The sequence below is a fragment of the Mya arenaria genome, chromosome 3 (genome assembly GCF_026914265.1).
Source record: "Mya arenaria isolate MELC-2E11 chromosome 3, ASM2691426v1".
Taxonomy (NCBI): domain Eukaryota; kingdom Metazoa; phylum Mollusca; class Bivalvia; order Myida; family Myidae; genus Mya; species Mya arenaria.
Window position 1 is genome coordinate 17,372,804 of NC_069124.1, and position 17,958 is coordinate 17,390,761.

The 17,958-nt window shown below is 35.9% G+C and overlaps 2 protein-coding genes across 3 annotated transcripts; one reads left to right on the forward strand and one right to left on the reverse strand.

Annotated features, from left to right (window-relative positions):
- Positions 1-37: 37 nt before the first annotated feature.
- LOC128227781 (uncharacterized) lies at positions 38-4,642 on the forward strand. Of its 2 annotated transcripts, none has more exons than XM_052938628.1 (6): positions 38-301; positions 1,181-1,381; positions 2,145-2,307; positions 2,675-2,875; positions 3,591-4,125; positions 4,447-4,642. In XM_052938628.1, the coding sequence occupies exons 2-6, from the start codon at positions 1,247-1,249 to the stop codon at positions 4,514-4,516; spliced, it is 1,104 nt and encodes a 367-aa protein (XP_052794588.1). In that variant the 5' UTR covers positions 38-301; positions 1,181-1,246; the 3' UTR covers positions 4,517-4,642. The 2 variants fall into 2 exon arrangements, with proteins under 2 accessions (XP_052794588.1, XP_052794589.1); XM_052938629.1 differs by having other exon boundaries at positions 1,229-1,381.
- Positions 4,643-6,752: 2,110 nt separating this feature from the next.
- LOC128228220 (tetraspanin-33-like) lies at positions 6,753-17,351 on the reverse strand. Its single transcript, XM_052939386.1, has 7 exons — positions 16,952-17,351; positions 13,801-14,001; positions 13,330-13,497; positions 12,760-12,891; positions 11,230-11,274; positions 10,431-10,515; positions 6,753-7,237 (listed from the first exon to the last, which is right to left on the reverse strand). Exons 1-7 carry the CDS (start codon positions 17,030-17,032, stop codon positions 7,059-7,061), a joined length of 891 nt encoding a protein of 296 aa, XP_052795346.1. The 5' UTR covers positions 17,033-17,351; the 3' UTR covers positions 6,753-7,058.
- Positions 17,352-17,958: the final 607 nt, after the last annotated feature.

The following is a 17,958-nucleotide window of genomic DNA, read 5'->3' on the forward strand; positions in this document are numbered from 1 at the left end:
TTGGTATTTTTTTCCGAAATTTAACGAGCATTTTACTTGTACGGAAAATGACGGAAATATTTCCGGAAAAATACGAAGTAGATGATCAACGTCACAGTCATGAATCCAACATGTCTGACAGTGAGAATTACACGACTGGCGGAGATGATTCCATATTTCTTTCGGATACTGCATGGCTCGTGCGACACTGGAAATAGCGATGTTTCGTTTCAAAGACGGCGTATATCGTCGTAGGACGGTCACAAGAACAGGCCCGTACGTTTATTTCCGCCGGCGACGCAAAAATGTCATGCATCAAGTGGTACGTAAACTATATGAACGAGACAAAGAAAAACAGCAAACACCTGTTTTGATTGATTAATTTAAACGAACATACAGTGTGTGTATACCACATGATAAAATACGTCATATATGCTACGTCGGATGGCAACATTTTGTCACATGGTATACATACACTGACATATATCGTAATGAACCTCTTTCTATTCCGTAAGTCAGATTTATTTCTTGTCGTTTCGTAATTTTGAAGTCGAATATAGTTCATGTTTATCAATTTATTTCCACAAAATTGTAGCTTTCTGGTTACTGTATAAGAAAATGAAGACCAAACATATACGTTGTGTATTCATACTTTTATGTATTTGTATTAAATTTAAATGCGGACATAAAATAACTCTTCACAAACATGGCTAATTTTACAGCAAGTATTGTTTTATTTCAGTCATCTCTTCTTCGATTTATCTATTACCAAACATTTGATTATCCATTACGCATGATTGAGTCAATATAAGTATCAAATCGGTAACAAAGTCTATATGGGATAAGGTTATACTGATATATTCAATATAGATATCAATTAAGTTCATTACATGCAAAAGTGTAAAAGGTTCTGGATTTAATGGCATGGAAAAAATTGGACTTGAGGTTCTTTAGATGACCTTAATAAATATAATAACAAAAATAGCACAGGTGTGCAGTGATGTATTTGTGACTAAGAGATATGAGACATTTATTAAATTTGCAGACGACATTCTTTTATAACGTAATTTGCTCTACACAGGAAAACTGTTGTGACGTTAGTTAGAATATCTAATTTAATACGTTGACGAACAAAAGTAGAATTAAACAGTGCGAGTGAGAAGAAATATTTTCATTGAAAATCTTCATTTGTTTAAAAAAGATAACCTGCGAGTAAACTAGCAAGAATTTTCCACCATCTGTTTTTGAGTATTGAGGGAAGAGAAACATGGATGAAATTCATCGTGAACTCCTCATGAAGAGACAAAAATACCTGCGTGACAACATTATAATGGAGGAACGCTTATTGAGACGTCTTAAAGATTGTGGAGTTTTCTCAAATTCGATGATCCAGACTATTCAGGTGAGTCAAAATGAAAAGTTGAGACTTTCGAGTAAAATACAGCATTGGCTATTCATTCACTGTGATGGCACATTTGCTTTTTTACCTTTAAACGGAATGCTGCATTAACTAGAGATAAAGCACTAACGGCATTAAAGCTGCACTCTAACAGATGGACCGTTTTTTATTGTCTATCTTTGAATAAAGCAATTTTTGCGGTTAAGTGCGGAAACCGTTGATATAAGACTGCTGACAAAAGATCAGTCCGTACTTTTGATATTACGTTCAAAAGTTGATGTTTAATGGCGAAAACATCATTTTTCCTAAAGCGTTTGTAACTTGTTTAAGCACAAAACCTCATTTTTCGAACGTAAATATTATAAACTGCTTACTGGTTTCCGGACATTTACGCAAAGATTGGTCCATTCGAAAAAAAAGTTGTCAGAACGATCAATCTGTGAGGGTACAGCTTTAACGTGTATGCATTTAACTAAAGTATAAAAGAATATCATTGAACAATGGTTAAATTTGCCTAAAACGTATAAGCATAACTTTATAGTAAATCGACAAGTTCAGTAACTGTCCGAAATGCACGTGTCATGTAATAAAGTAATAATTGCTGAAAATATTCCCAGGGCTGGTATTCAATATTGGTCTTAATTGGATCTAAGAATGATGTAGCTAATCGGATTACTCGCTATAGATAACTGACTAATAACGTGATTGAAGGCAATGATGTATGGCCATACGATTAACTTAAGTTGAATATTAAATATCACCCCAGAGCGAGTATGACGCTGACCGGCAGATTGGCCGGATGTTGGAGATGATCACGCGGCGGGGCCCGGATGCGTATGGGAAGCTGATGGAATGTCTTTGCGAGGAATACCCCTGGGTCGTCGATAACTTCCGGGAGAAGGAGCAGGATCTGATGGAGCATGCCAGAGGTTGTTTTTATTTACTTTGCAATATCATTATTATAACACGCATTGTTTTTATGATGAAAAAATAATTTCGTCACATGAGATTTTGCCGACCAGTATTCGACAATATTTACAGTTTTCATTTTCATAACTTCATTTTTTACGAAATAATTCCTCGTACCATCGTAAATAAGGTTCTGAGAGCCATGTTATCTATATAAATACCTGTGTGACATCAGTCCATCAGTAAACGGGAGCTAAACTCGGGGACAAAATAGTCTAAAAGGGGATAATGAATAATACTGGATGGATACTGCTTATTGTCTGATATTGAGCAGTTACCCGTACTGGTATAAATAACTCAAACATATAATTATATACATTAACATAGCGAATTCTGATGTGAATCCCGACATCCGACAGACGGTAAAGGAGTACGTCAGGGAGTTGGCACGGACAACCAGGATGAATAATGCCCAGCGGAAGAACGTGGAGGACTTCCTGTGCCGCCAAATCACCATCGATACAAACCTCAACAATGGCAGCATGCCCGGCAAAAAGTTATACTCCATACACAAGTTGTTGATGCAAGGTTTGTTTCATGTTAATCCAGGCGAATGTTTCGATATTATGATTTTTTTTTATTATTATTAAAACCCACTACAATATTGAACGTTTATCGTAGATTTATTTATATTTCAAAACGGAAGAGGTATACTACTGGAAATCAATACATATATTTTGTATCTTGAAATGACAGGCTTCCTTTGTGTCATATTCAGTGTGTTTATACCATGTGATAAATTACGTCATAATCGCTACGTCGGAAGGCAATATTTTGCTTCGAATGAAGAATTAAAACAAAGATAACTATCATTTTTCTTCACCATTTTAGATGAAAGAAAGTCTATGCTGCTTAAAGAGCCCCGTCTTCGTTTTCTCAAACATTTCGACAAGCCTGTTTTAAAAAAAGTAAATATTTTGTCCGATCCATGAGGCGGCGATTTTGTGAAAGTTGTCTCAATCAATATTTGGTAAACGCCAGAAGACGGGGCACTGAAAGCGACACAGACAGCTCTATGTTTCATGTAAAATGGTGAAGAGATAGTAAAGTTAATTCGTTTAAAGTCTTCATTCGGAGAAAAATGTTGGTGCATTTATGACGATTTATCACGTTGTATATACACACACTGCATATTCATCACACTTTTGCACATTCGTCATTTTTTTATTAATTGACATGGCAAACAATGTAATCTTTGCCCAGAACACCATCGTCACATACGTTATTGTTTTGTTTTGTACAGCTATGCACGTAACGTCCTTAAACGAAAACGAGCAGATGGACGTTAATAATATCCTACCCGATAACGTTACCATTGACAAAATTGAGACCGAGGTGATGCATATGGTCAATCGGGTCCAAGACCTTGAAACGGTCATTGACACTTGTTACGAAAAACTGGGAGAAACCAACAAAGAAAAGGAATTGCCTGATCTTGTTTGGACACAACAGAAGCAACTATTGGAGAAGGAAATACAGATCGAGGAGCTGAAAGCAAAGGTGACGACGCAACACAAGACCATGAGACTGGCACGGGAGAAGGAGAAACGGGCGAGAGAAGAAAGTGTGAAAAATAGTAAAGACAAGGAAGATGTCGAACGTTCACTTGATATTTTGAAAGCAAAAATACATAAAATGCAAGAAGAGAGACAGAGGATAGGGATGAGGATGGCGTTTGACAGTGGCAATGCAATCGTGGCGAGTACATCAACGGCTGCCACATCAGCTGAGGCTTCCACTATGCAAGACCCCTCCCATTCGGAGCAAAAGCCTCCAAAGTAAGAGATCATCATTCATTCTTTCATTGCCAGATACACCGGTACTCAGTTTATCTATGTACTGTTGTGTTACTGTGTAACGTCGGTGCCGACGATTGCTTTCTTTTTTTCATTCATTGGTGTCTTCCTTCTGTACATGGTTACTTTTACTATTTTACATTTACAACACATGTTAAATGTTATTCTAAAAAAATCGCGCTATCGTCATAACTATATTTTCATTCAGGTATATCAAAATGAGATTTCGTTTTAATATCATAGGTAATGCTGTCTTAAATTCAATCTAAATTATATCTAAACATAATTTGTCTTTAATTACAGAGTTCGGATGGAGGAAAAGACAAAGCATGTACATGTAGATGACAAAACTTCAAGGTTGTGGGAACATTGACTTCATGTGATTAAATCAAGGCCCAACATGGCATTATTAACTATTGGTATATACGTGGATTGTATTGATGTCAAGCATATTTGTGTTTTCTTTTATATTTGTCACATACATTAAATTTCAAATTTTCGTCTATTCTTCAATCTTTGATATAAATGTATGTAAACTCGTCGTGTGTGTGTTGCTTCCAATCAATCGGAACTCCTCGGCTATTTCCTTCGAAACCAACAAGGGTTGTATATGGAAGGTTTACAATGTCAGTATTATTTCAATTTAACTACACTGAAAGTAGACCGCGTAGTGATTTTAATAGGTCAATTCAACTGTAGGACTTTACTCTTGGGATTCTTAATTATAAATGCAATAATACACTTCACTGGCAAGCAATTTAAACCAAGTACTAAAAAACATTAAAACACTAAAATGAATCAATATTACTTATTAAAACATTACGAACTACTTCTTTTGATGTAACGGCATTCATCCGCGGTTGCTTCGATGGAAAACGACCGAGGTGCTACGATGGATTCAAACAAGTTTTAACCTCAGCCGCTCTTATAGCTGCTTCTGATACTAAGTATTATGACGATATCAATATCAAAGAAAATCATAATTTGTACAATAACATTATACTGTACAATCTTGACAACATTCAGTTGAGTGGTTTGGACATGTTTAATTTAAACAGATGGACGATAGTTTCATTAATTGTAATCACGTAACTCCTTTGTGATAGTGTTGCTAAGTGTTTTGACCTGGAAGTGTATATGTAGCCCTTAGAGTTAACCTAGTTATAGGCCAGATCTGATGGTAGGAATTTAGACATAGAAAGAGGTACCAACCAGTATTTTGTCAAAAAGAAATAAATACATTCGGTAGGATCTCTCGACCATATTGAGTGTATTGAACAAACTGTGAAAGCTAGAGAGGCAAAACCGACGATGACTTGCTTGCACAGGAGTGTGCATATTGAACATGTTACACACGAACATATAGGAGTGCAGATTTGATTATCTCACATAAAATTGGCCTACACTATGTTCACCAAAAATCTATGAATCAATTCTGAACATCTTTGAAAGATTTAAAATGAATAAGGAGAAGCGCACTCACACAATAAGAAAGATACGGACAGACGAACGGAGGACCAACATCACAAAATCATAACACTGTACGTTCGGGTGTACGTTGTAAGAAGAACATACGAGATTAGACGAATCTATGCGCGATAGTCGTACGACAATGCACATTCGAGTTGCAAGATTAGTACGAGATATCTTGACGGCAAGCACACGGTTAAATATACTCTCGTACAATACACAGTGGCTTGATGGCAAAGGCTCATTAAAGTCATAATAAATCAGTTCAACTAGCCGATATCATCAATATAATACATTGCCTTAATTATAAGATGAGATTTGACAAAATTCAAAAGTACCCTATACTGTAATATGAAACAAGTGAAGAATTCTCGCCCGGCGAATATGTAAACAATGGTCAATTCTCGTTGAAAATTATAACTTCTTCGTAAGCTACAAACAAAATACCTGGCTCATGGATGCAGTGGCCCGTTATGTAACGTTAACACCGGTATCCTTGTCGAGAGAAACAGTCTACGACAGAAATGCTTCAAAATACGAATTATCAGAAACGCTAGCCAGACATTGTTCTGTCAAAATGACGTAGTTCCCGGCTCGCCTTCATCGATTAGCGAAAGCGGCCGAAGGACGGGAACCACCGGACCACTCAACCCTTTTCAGATCGTTCATGTCCAGCCATCTCTCCGTTTTTGTCTTAAACGTTTCAATTAAAAAAATGTCGGAAGGACAGTTATCGCGTAGATTCTGCCCATTACTTAACGGGTGTAGCTGAGCACTTTTAATCAGCACTGGGCTCACGGCCAAAACATCTTTTTGAAAGGGGTCCATGAGTCGTATTTTTATACCGACTCTTGTCGAAACTTGTCGCATTATCATACACACTCGTATCCAATAGTTAAAGTTCAAATCTATGCATAAAACGCAACCGTGTCAGTGTAAGGAAAGCGCCATATAATACAACTATTTTGTGGTTAGAAACAAATTGAATAAATACTAATAAGACAATATATGTTAATTGAAAATAATGAAAACTTGATTTGTACTTAATTGCAAAATTGACATTGTCTTTTCTGTATGCTTTATTACTTTGTAAATTTGAAAACCGCTTTTGCTAAGTATTCAAAAAAACAAACTTATTTTCTAAAACAGTTTTATTTTTATGCAATTTACGGTGTGTCGATTATATTATAAATAAAACATGACAAAAATGGATTTCTATAGAAGTGTGTAAAATCATCGACATTTACCGGTCGTGAAAATACAATACATGTATGATTTAAATGTACCAGTATTTAAAAGACGTAAAATAAAATGCATCTTTTTAACCGCCGCAAGGAACAGCTGATGAGGAAGGGTGACAACTTTAACTATTCAATGCCTCAGTAAGAGCGAGCTACCTCCCGTCTTCAATCCAATCAGTATAATTATCAGAATATGAATCACGGTCAGTATCTCGTCCTGTCATGCTGTCCACCACCTCCTCGGCCTTGCGCCGCCTTGATACGCGCACTCCTTTGCCGCTCCCTACTATAGTGGTCCCACTGGCCCTCAATCTGACCCACAAACATCCGACCCAGACAGATACCAAGCAGCTGTGGTAACCCGATTGCTATCACTATCGCGCCTGAAAACCAAAATCATACAGTATCGCTTCACTATCTCGCCTGAAAATCAACATCATACAGTTTTGCTATTTCTATCGCGCCTGAAAACCAACATCATACAGTATTGCTATTACTATAGCGCCTACAAAAACCAACATCATACAGTATCGCTATTACTATCGCGCCTAAAAACCAACATCATACAGTATCGCTATTACTATCGCGCCTAAAAACCAACATCATACAGTATCTCTTCACTATCTCGCCTGAAAACCAACATCATACAGTTTTGCTATTACTATCGCGCATGAACACCAACATCATACAACTTCGCTATAACTATCGCGCCTGTAAACCAACATCATACAGTATCGCTAATGAAATCGCTCCTTATAACCAACATCATACAGTATCGCTTTGACTATCGCGCCTGAAAACCAACATCATACAGTATCGCTAATGAAATCGCTCCTTATAACCAACATCATACAGTATCGCTAATGAAATCGCTCCTTATAACCAACATCATACAGTATCGCTAATGAAATCGCTCCTTATAACCAACACCATACAGTATCGCTTCACTATCTCGCCTGAAAACCAACATCATACAGTTTTGCTATTACTCTCGCGCCTGAAAGGAACATCATACAGTTTTGCTATTACTATCGCTCATGAAAACCAACATTATACACTATTTTATGAATGAAGTTAGAACTATGTTATAGCAATTGAAATGGGTAAAATCATCAATGTATCATTTATGTACATCCATTTTACTCGGACACAATTCATTTCATCTGACCTTTCAGCCAACCAAGGATTATAATGATATCATTGGAACTACAGGGAGGAGCTCAGTAATCAAAACTTACTTTAACTATGAAATTGTTAAAGAGCACAACCTGCAGACCATAAGTACACATAATGCCATAACGCAACAGACAACGAAATACTAACCGCCACAAAACACCACAATGCAACATTCAACATAAAAAAAAACGCCATAATACAGCTGACAACGAGATATAAAACGCCACAATGCAACCGACAACGAGAAACATAACGCCACAATGCAACATACAACGAGATACAACCAGATACATTTCGTCCAACAGAAAACGAGATACATAACACCACAATGCAACAGACAACGAGATACGTAACGCCACAATGCAACAGACAAGAAGATACATATCGCCACAATGCAAAAGACAACGAGATACATAACGCCACAATGCAACAGACAAGAAGATACATAACGCCACAATGCAACAGACAACGAGATACATAACTCCACAATGCAACAGGCAACGAGATACATAACGCCACAATGCAACAGACAACGAGATACATAACGCCACAATGCAACAGGCAACGAAATACATAATGCCACAATGCAACTGACAACGAGATACATAATGCCACAATGCAACAGACAAGAGATACAACTAGATACTATTCGTCCAACAGAAAACGAGATACATAACACCACATACATAACGCCACAATGCAACAGACAATGAGATACATAACGCCACAGGGCAACAGACAACGAGAAACTTTACGCTACAAATAAAACAGACAACGAGATACATAACGTCATAATGCAGCAAACAACGAGGTACAAAACTTCACAATGCAACAGGCAATGAGAAACATAATGCCACAATGCAACATGCAACGAGATACATAACACCACAATGCAACAGACAACGAGATACATAACGCCACAATGCAGCTGAAAACGAGATACATAACGCCACAATGCAACAGACAACGAGATACATGACGCCACAATGCAACAGACAACGAGATACATAACGTCACAATGTAACAGACAATGAGAAACATAACGCCACAATGCAACAGACAACAAGATACATAGCGCCACAATGCAACAGGCAATGAGAAACATAACGCCACAATGCAACATACAACAAGATACATAACGTCACAATGCAACAAACAACGAGATAAATAACGCCACAATGCAACAGACAAAGAGATACATAACGCCACAATGCAACATACAACGAGATACATAACGTCGCAATGCAACATACAATGAGATACATAACGCCACAATTCAACAGGCAATGAGAAACATAACGCCACAATGAAACAGCCAACGAGATACATAACGCCACAATGCAACTGACAACGAGATACATAATGCCACAATGCAACAGACAAGAGATACAACTAGATACAATTCGTCCAACAGAAAACGAGATACATAACACTACATACATAACGCCACAATGCAACAGACAATGAGACACATAACGCCACAGAGCAACAGACAACGAGAAACTTTACGCTACAAATAAAACAGACAACGAGATACATAACGTCATAATGCAGCAAACAACGAGGTACAAAACTTCACAATGCAACAGATAATGAGAAACATAATGCCACAATGCAACATGCAACGAGATACATAACGCCACAATGCAACAGACAACGAGATACATAACGCCACAATGCAGCAGAAAACGACATACATAACGCCACAATGCAACAGACAACGAGAGACAACGAGATACTTAACGCCACAATATAACAGGCAATGAGAAACATAACGCCACAATGCAACATACAACAAGATACATAGCGCCAAAATGTAACAGAAAATTAGCCAACATAAAAGAAAAGCAAGAAACACACAAGGTGATTTCTACCGTAAAAATAATAAAACGTTTGAAAGAAATAAAAATAGTTATGATGCAAATAAAAAGTTATAACTAAGGGAGGCAATCGTGAGGAGGTTACATGACACTTATTATACAACAAGCTAAAATCATCACACAAAGTATGAAACTAGCACCAGTATACCCTTGATCTATGGGAATGGTCCGTAACTGTTGTTGGTGGAACCCGTGGATCAATCCTCTTGCATGTTAAATTTTAATTCATTTTTTTTTCAAATATTGTCTTCAACTTTTCATTGGTATTCTCATTGTATTATTTGTTTTCATGTAAACTATTATTAATGTAAAACGTATGTTTATTGTCGCATCCTCAAATTTATGGCGTATCGTACATACTTATTACAGTCAATAATTGTTTTTATCCAGTTGGTTATTCAGCTTTTCGCGATTTAATGGTATAATAGAGCAATAGCAACCCATAACTATTACTATGCATGTGTTAAGGACCTCTTCTTTACCACGAGTTATCTTACATATACTCGTCTGTTCCACTTACCTATTATAGGCATATTTGCATTGAGAAAATTAATCACAGCCGGTACGCATCCTCCTGTATATATTTTTGCAAGCCGTGTTGTCGTCTGCAATGAAATCGACAATGTCAATTGATGTATTTGTTCTCCTTTGATTTCATCGCCACTTATATCTTTCACGAGAGCAACCACTTTTTAACATCGAAGAGTTCTCAATATAATATCAAAAACTTTATAAATATTTTATAAATAATAAAAGACAGAATACATTAATATTTATGAGAACAATTGTCATTGTTTAATTACTTTATGACCGATAAATGTTGATTCAATAAAAAAGAAATATTACACACCACTGAGGGTCATATGACATTATAAGGAACGGCCAGTCAGCCACCAAAGGTGTATATGGACTGAGGCGTTAGTCGAGGTCCATTCACCTTCGGGGGCTGACTGACCGGTCCTTATAATGTCATATGGCCCGAAGTGGTGTGTTATATTTCTTATATTATACAGAATACTTTTCATTACATGACAACATTTTAAAGCGATTTAAATGCTTTATTTTACAAACCTGATAATGTTTACTTGCGACAAGTTTTCGCCGTTGTGAAAATAGCAAGCCGCACTAACCAATCGTATGACGTCAGCAGTCCATATTACATTTTTTGCAAGAGCCGTACCGACCAAAAACATAATATGGACCGCTGACGTCATAAAACTGGATTTTCATCAAAATACAGTAATATACGGACCGATCGAGATTATATATATAAAGAAGGGACAAATTTATGTGAGGTATAATAATACAAAATAAGTTACCGTATTTAGCGTTTCCGCACCGCACAATATATTGTTTAAACCAGGCTGCAAAAGAAAGACGTTTGATCTGTGCATTTGAACTAAGTACTTCGAAACATTAAAGGTGATCTAATCACGATCTGTATCGCACGTTTCCGCTTAGTGCATTGATACATATTTTTTACCATTGAACAATTCAACAACACGATAGTTTTAAAAGTTGGTATGGCTATTATATTAACTGTTAAAAACCTAATTTTAGATATACTTTCTTTTCTGGGTAACACTAAGATCCTATCCTACAAGCTACAGAGGAATGTTTATCAGCATTAAAGCTGCACTCTCACAGATTGACCATTTTAACAACTTTTTTTAATTGTTTGTCTTGGCAAGTGCAATTTTTTCCGTAAATATCTACAAACCAATGATATAAGATTGCTGACAAAAAAATCAGATCGTAGATTTTCATATTTACGTTCGAAAATTAATGTTTTATGGCTAAACCCGTTACTAACGGTTTAAGAAAAATGCATCAAACATCATTTTTTTGTATTTGAATATAATAATTTTTTGTCAGCAGTCTTATATAACTGCTTTCTTGGGATTTTCGCAAAAATTGGCTCGTTCCAAGACAAAAAATAAAAAAGTTGTCAACACGTTCAATCTGTGAGAGTGCAGCTTTAATACTGAACTTTTGCAAGACACACATCAATGTTGTTTGGATTGTGCCGTGCATTGAGCCTCTCGTTCACGTCCTGTTCTTGTAATAATTAATGCAGATGACTTTATGACCTCAAATAAAATCATCCGTTGTGACGTTTGCTCATCCTCCGATCATATCTGGACACGTACAAAAGGATACATACATTATGCCTGTTAAAGATTGAACAAAACATACATAAAACCTTTTGAAGAGTTGTGTTTTGGCCCGTCAAATCCATTTCTTGCCGTCCTTGTACAAAAGGTTTTGTACAAACCTTCTTTAAATAAATGGAAATAAGCAAAATATTGCACGAAGCAGTATTGATTAATACACGACATTATAACAAATAAATCAGTGTGTGTATACCACGTGATAAATTGCGCCATAAATGCTACGTCGGAAGGCAATATTTTGATTTGAAAAAAAATTCTTTACCATTTTAAATGAAACATAGCGCAGTCTACGCAGCTTACGGAGTCCTGCCCTCGATCTTTTACAAGATTTTGATTGATTGAGTTTAGTTTCTTTAAACACCCCATCAAACCTTTTCGCAATACGGCCGTCTGACGGAGCACTGTCAAAACATTATTTTGGAAACAGGTTTATCGAAGTGTTTGATGAAACTTATGACTTTATCAAATTTCGGTTATAAGAAAAATGCGGGGCTCTTTAAGCGGAATAGACAGCCCTTTGTTTTATTTAAAATGGTGTTATTAAAGAAAAGTTATCTTTGATTTAGGTCTTCGTTTTATGGAAAATGTTGCCTTCCGACGTAGCATATATGACGTAATTTAGCACGTGGTATAAACACACTGTAAATCAGATAATCAAATTTCACAACGTGTTACCTGTAGTTCATCCGGGTCCTTACAACAGGAGTAGGGAACAGCACACCTGAGTGGGCTTGGGTTTTTCGCGGTACAGTTGAAGTACGGGTTCATGTTCCAATCGTTGTAATCGTCAATACCACAGCACAGAAACTGAAGGAAAGAGAAAGCATCAGTAGTGTGGTAATAAAACGTATTTAAATGTTTGGAGAACATCTGATGTCATTTGTAGTTCTGGAATTTAGTTATGTTTAAAGATATGCCATCCGTTTTTAAGCTATGTTTTCTGTACATCAATTTCCTCTAACTTTTCATGACTTGTCACGGCATATTGGGCTCTAGTAATGTTTTATTAATTAAACGGACTCGAAAATGATTCATATTAGCTTCAGTATCAGTATGCTATGAAATAATTCTGAGGTATAAGAGGGATTAAGGTTTCCGTCTTTCATCAAACGATGTCGCGGGTTTGAACTGTGTATACGTATATCTCTTAACCGTTCAAAATGGACTCATGTGTATTGGGTTTTGTACCAAGGAAACGCAAATGAATAATTACAAAGTTAATCTTTATTGTAAAGTTAAACTAACTGTTTCCTGAAAGTAGTCCATGATTGCCTCCTCGTCATCATGGTACTCCTTAACGTAGACATCTTTCAAGACGTCACTGAGCAGATCGACGGCCTTGCCCTTGAATACGAATACCAGGACGCCGCCAGCGATTTCGAGCAGGAATATGACAGCAAGAGAGTAGTAGAACTGGGTAGAAAAGGAATCTAATTTTACAATAATATCTAAATAATGTGTCAAGAAAAACATCATCAACTTTATACTGAGACCACTTTCATCATAGGTCGTTTCCATTATCAAACCCACCACACGCTTTACTATCAGTATCATTAATATCATCGGCTTGAACTGAGGACAATAGAAATACAAGTGATAAAAGTTCTTCAAATTGTCTGATATTTGATCTGCTTAATATGAATGTATGTATGTAAGGCTAGTTGTTTGAGCTAACATAGCAGCTTAAAGTCGTTCTAACTTAAAAGTACAACATACAATTCTGAGAAGACAAGTGTTTTCCCTGAGGGCGCCGATAAAGCCGCATATTGTGATGATGAACATGATTCCACCGAACGCCATCAGAATAATGGACATATCAAAGATAATGTCGTACACGTTCTCATTGGGCTGGTAGAATAGGCGGTTCTTCTCGGTGAACGCCCAGATTCCCAAGGCAACCATTCCCGCTCCACATATCTGTATAATAAATTGTGGGTTAGTTCAATTGTTGGGGTCTTTGAATGCATTTAAATGGGTTGGCCGAATAGTCGATTTTTTTCAACAAATGGCCAGATGTTCATGACAACCATGCAAGCTCCACTAATGCGTGAAATAGAACAGAAGAATTAGGACTGTTGTGGTCTATAACTGGGCTGGTCTACTAGAATGGACATTGGTTATAATGTCAAATCCACACATCTGGAGAGTAGACTTTTCAGGTAGTCGTAATGTGGATTTTTATATTCCATTTCTCCAGAATAGCACATCTTACAACTCTTTAATAAACTTGTATCTGCTTGACTCTTTTCCATACAAAAACTAAGATTCTCTACAAAAGGATATATGCTAGTCAAGTTTTCATTTATAAAACAACAGTGTGTGTTGCATTGTATTTTGTACATGAACAACAGTTTTTGTTTCGTAATATGTTGCGCATATTTATTACGAATGAATTTACTTTGTATTGTATGATATCAAATTATAGTCTGTGATTAAGAAATCCGAGTATGTTTTCATTACATACAGCACATCTCTAGAACACTACATAATAAAATATTAGTATCAAAAGATTACAATCTGCATATACTCGTATGTAGCTTTTTACAGAGCATATCACTAATATATTGGCACATATCAAAGTCAGTTATATTAGCTCTTGAAGAACACGTACTGATAGTCCCCATATTTCACTATCATCTCATCACAAGTTTAACAGGATGTCAAGTAACAAGAAAATGGTTTTAAAATCATTGCTGAAGTTGAGAGTAGGGCGTCTTCAATGGGTCAGTTAGAACTTCGTTAACAACGTTCAAAAAGTCATTATTGATAACTTTCAATTCTTTACTGCTCTTGAAGTTAAACGAATACCCCTTTGATCTGAAGGTTTTAAACACGACTGTAGGCGCCTGTTTCAGTTATAGTTGTGTTATGTAAATCTATGTGCACACCATCAACTAGTTCAGTTGAAAAGGTAACAATGATGGTGAACATCATGTTGTTATTAATAACAAATTTCTAAACAATCGGCTTTATGTTTATAAAGATCATTTTGAAAGTAAAATAAAGTTCAATTGATAAGAGTAGAATTTCGAGGTATTGTTTTGTTGTTGATACACGCTTTATGTAATTGTCTTCATAAAAATGTATAAAAAGAATATATTCATGAACATCAATATCCGTCCATATTTGAAGAATGTAATAATGTTAGTCGTATTTAGATTGACAGCATACCTTACTGTGAGAGTGTATTCAGATAACTCATTGTTTTTCCACTAGATGATTATAACACAATATGAATTACAATAATGCAATATGATCAACATAAAGTAGACGTCAAAAGTATGCATTTTCAAAAGAGACCTGGTCACCTGTGCCATTCCAAACTGGGTTAGATAGTTAAAAAGGTGTTTAAAATGGATGAGAATATGACAGTAGAGGTACAAGTTACAAATTGAAGAAATCTTAGATACATTTGAATACGTCCCCTGATCGCATTGTACAGTCATTGTGCGCGTTTTGCCAATAGCGTTTTTCTGTTTGCTATGAAAGATACAGGCAGTAGGATGATATATATTTCGAACGAAACCCAGCCATGTCCGGGTGTTTTTCTCAAGTAACTTCTTCTGGTCATGATGGGTGTTTTGTACCAGGTGTTTCTGTAGACATTGCATGGTTTGGAAAAACGTGTCTGTATTTTCAGTTATAACTGCTGCTTAGTCTTATTTTTAATTTGTTTAACTGTTTGCATGCTGATTTAAATGAATTCTTATAAAGTTTGTTACAACTAACATGGAATGAGTATAGGTTTATTGTATAGTTTGGGTATATTGACGTAATTTCCTCGTCATTTTGAAGAGTTCTGGGGAAATAATCTTTTGATATTCACGATAGAACAATTTTTATTTTGTAACATTAAGTTCACAGGAATGACTTTGTGTTGTACTAAGTGTTTAAGTTCTGAACAAAAATCAAAGTCTTATCGTCTAGAACTTGCATAATTTTCAAGAGCTTAAGGTTGACAATGTCAAAATCTGATGTTTCATGAAAAGTTTTATCGTTACGTACGTTTAAACAATTCCTTCACATAGGTGTTGGTTTTTATTGACAAAAGGTTGCCTCGTTAAAAATGTAAAATGATGTGGCACCAATGATTGTCCGCTATGAATAAATTTTGTAATTTGGCTCAATAAAATAAGAATCTTAAGATTTATACGTTTAAGAATTTTCGCGAAATCGGGGTAAAACTATCAAATGTATCCGTGAGATGAAAATGCACTTCAATGAATAATCGGGTCAAAAACTTTTAAAACGTATTATTCTTTTTTTAGATTTTATCGAAAATGTCTTAAACATATGGTTTGAACTTTAAATGATACTTGATTTGTCTTACTTAACGGTTCAAGCGAGCATAGCGGCAAGACAATACACGATATGTAACAACGCAAACAATGGGAAATGTCCTCCGGCAACGGAGTGAAACAATAACATGAAAACCACATTAATAAAGCTGAAGAGCATCGGAAGAATAATGGGAACAATTAAAGTTACGACACATTAAGGTATCTGACCCACAAATAAGCAGGCTCACTAGAAACCCCATCAATATTTTTATTGTCACATGCCATGTTATGTTTCTATACATATGGTTGTGGTGATGGGCTTTTTATGCTCAAGTCAAATAAAATTTATGTTCTGTTCTTAATGAATATTAAGAAATATTTTCTGCACACCAAAGCCTGTCAAATAATACCAACATATTATGTAGTCACCAGATAGCCAACTTCACATATTTGTAGAACGTATCCCTTAATTGATAACTTGTATTTGTACTATGATGAAAATCAAAAATTGATTTCAAATACAATGCATTCATATTACAAACTCAATTATACATTTATGGTTTTAGATACAGAGCAACTATACTTACCCAGTGGATGAAAGTTCCAACCAGAAGGATGTATTTCACTATTGGATTCACTAGCGTATCCCCTTTTGGACAGAACCCCATTTCGGAATATTTAGTTGTTTGTTTTCAAATATCTCCCAAATGAATGTTTAATTTTATTTCGAATTATTCGAATCAATATTTCGTTAATTCACATTGTTTTTATCCGAAAACACTCACGTCAGACAATGTTGCGAGAAACAATGTAGAATAAAAAAAATGTTGCCTCTGTTTAGCTCACATTCATTTTATAAGCATTTTAAAACTGTTTCAACACAAAAGAGTTCAGTCAATAAACTTTTGTTATGAATCGCGTTACAACTCTGATATAGTTTAAAACTTCACACGCATGAAAACGTAAACACTAAAAATAGGAACAAGCATCATGAAAACTAGGCGATGGTTGTACAGCGTGCCCTTAGAAATCATTGTGGCTGACTTGATTCATATATGACTCGGAGATTAATGCTTATACACCGTATCGTTGACTTCAATGATGGTTTAACATTATTTGCGCATCATTGATGCGTTGCCGATAAGAAGGGAGATAATATACTGAGGATGGATAGTTTAACAGGTTACACTACACTATTTATCTTTTCCGGTTGCCGAGAAAGTGCAGAGCCACAACGGAATTGCTTTGTGTAACGGATTTCTGAAAATGATTGGTAGCTTTTTCAAGGTATTGGTTTAGAAATAATTAATGCATTAATTATAATAATATAATACTTATGTGCTTACTTCTGTGTGGTTGTATTAGAGGGTGAAACTATTTTTATTTCTTTTCATCAAATTCTTCAGGAAGGATGAATACATATTTAACGGATATTTTTGAATGCCGATTGCATTACGTTTTTTGCGTTAAAACACATGGCACTTATTGGTTACTTTACATATTTGTGTAATTAAGTGCAACCAGATATGGCTGTCCCTTCATACAGTATAGTGATTACGGGGAATCCGCAGTGGGCCGTGGTTACCGTGAGAAG

Excerpts from the sequence above, each read along its gene's own strand:
- LOC128228220 (XM_052939386.1), bottom strand. The coding sequence starts at position 17,032 with ATGGGGTTCTGTCCAAAAGGGGATACGCTAGTGAATCCAATAGTGAAA. Across the intron at positions 13,498-13,800 it reads ACACTTGTCTTCTCAGAATT|TTCTACTACTCTCTTGCTGT; the intron begins GTATGTTGTACT and ends TTTTCTACCCAG. Across the intron at positions 7,238-10,430 it reads TGCAAATATGCCTATAATAG|GCGCGATAGTGATAGCAATC; the intron begins GTAAGTGGAACA and ends TTTGGTTTTCAG.
- LOC128227781 (XM_052938628.1), top strand. The coding sequence starts at position 1,247 with ATGGATGAAATTCATCGTGAACTCCTCATGAAGAGACAAAAATACCTG. Across the intron at positions 2,308-2,674 it reads TCTGATGGAGCATGCCAGAG|CGAATTCTGATGTGAATCCC; the intron begins GTTGTTTTTATT and ends ACATTAACATAG. Across the intron at positions 4,126-4,446 it reads TCGGAGCAAAAGCCTCCAAA|AGTTCGGATGGAGGAAAAGA; the intron begins GTAAGAGATCAT and ends CTTTAATTACAG.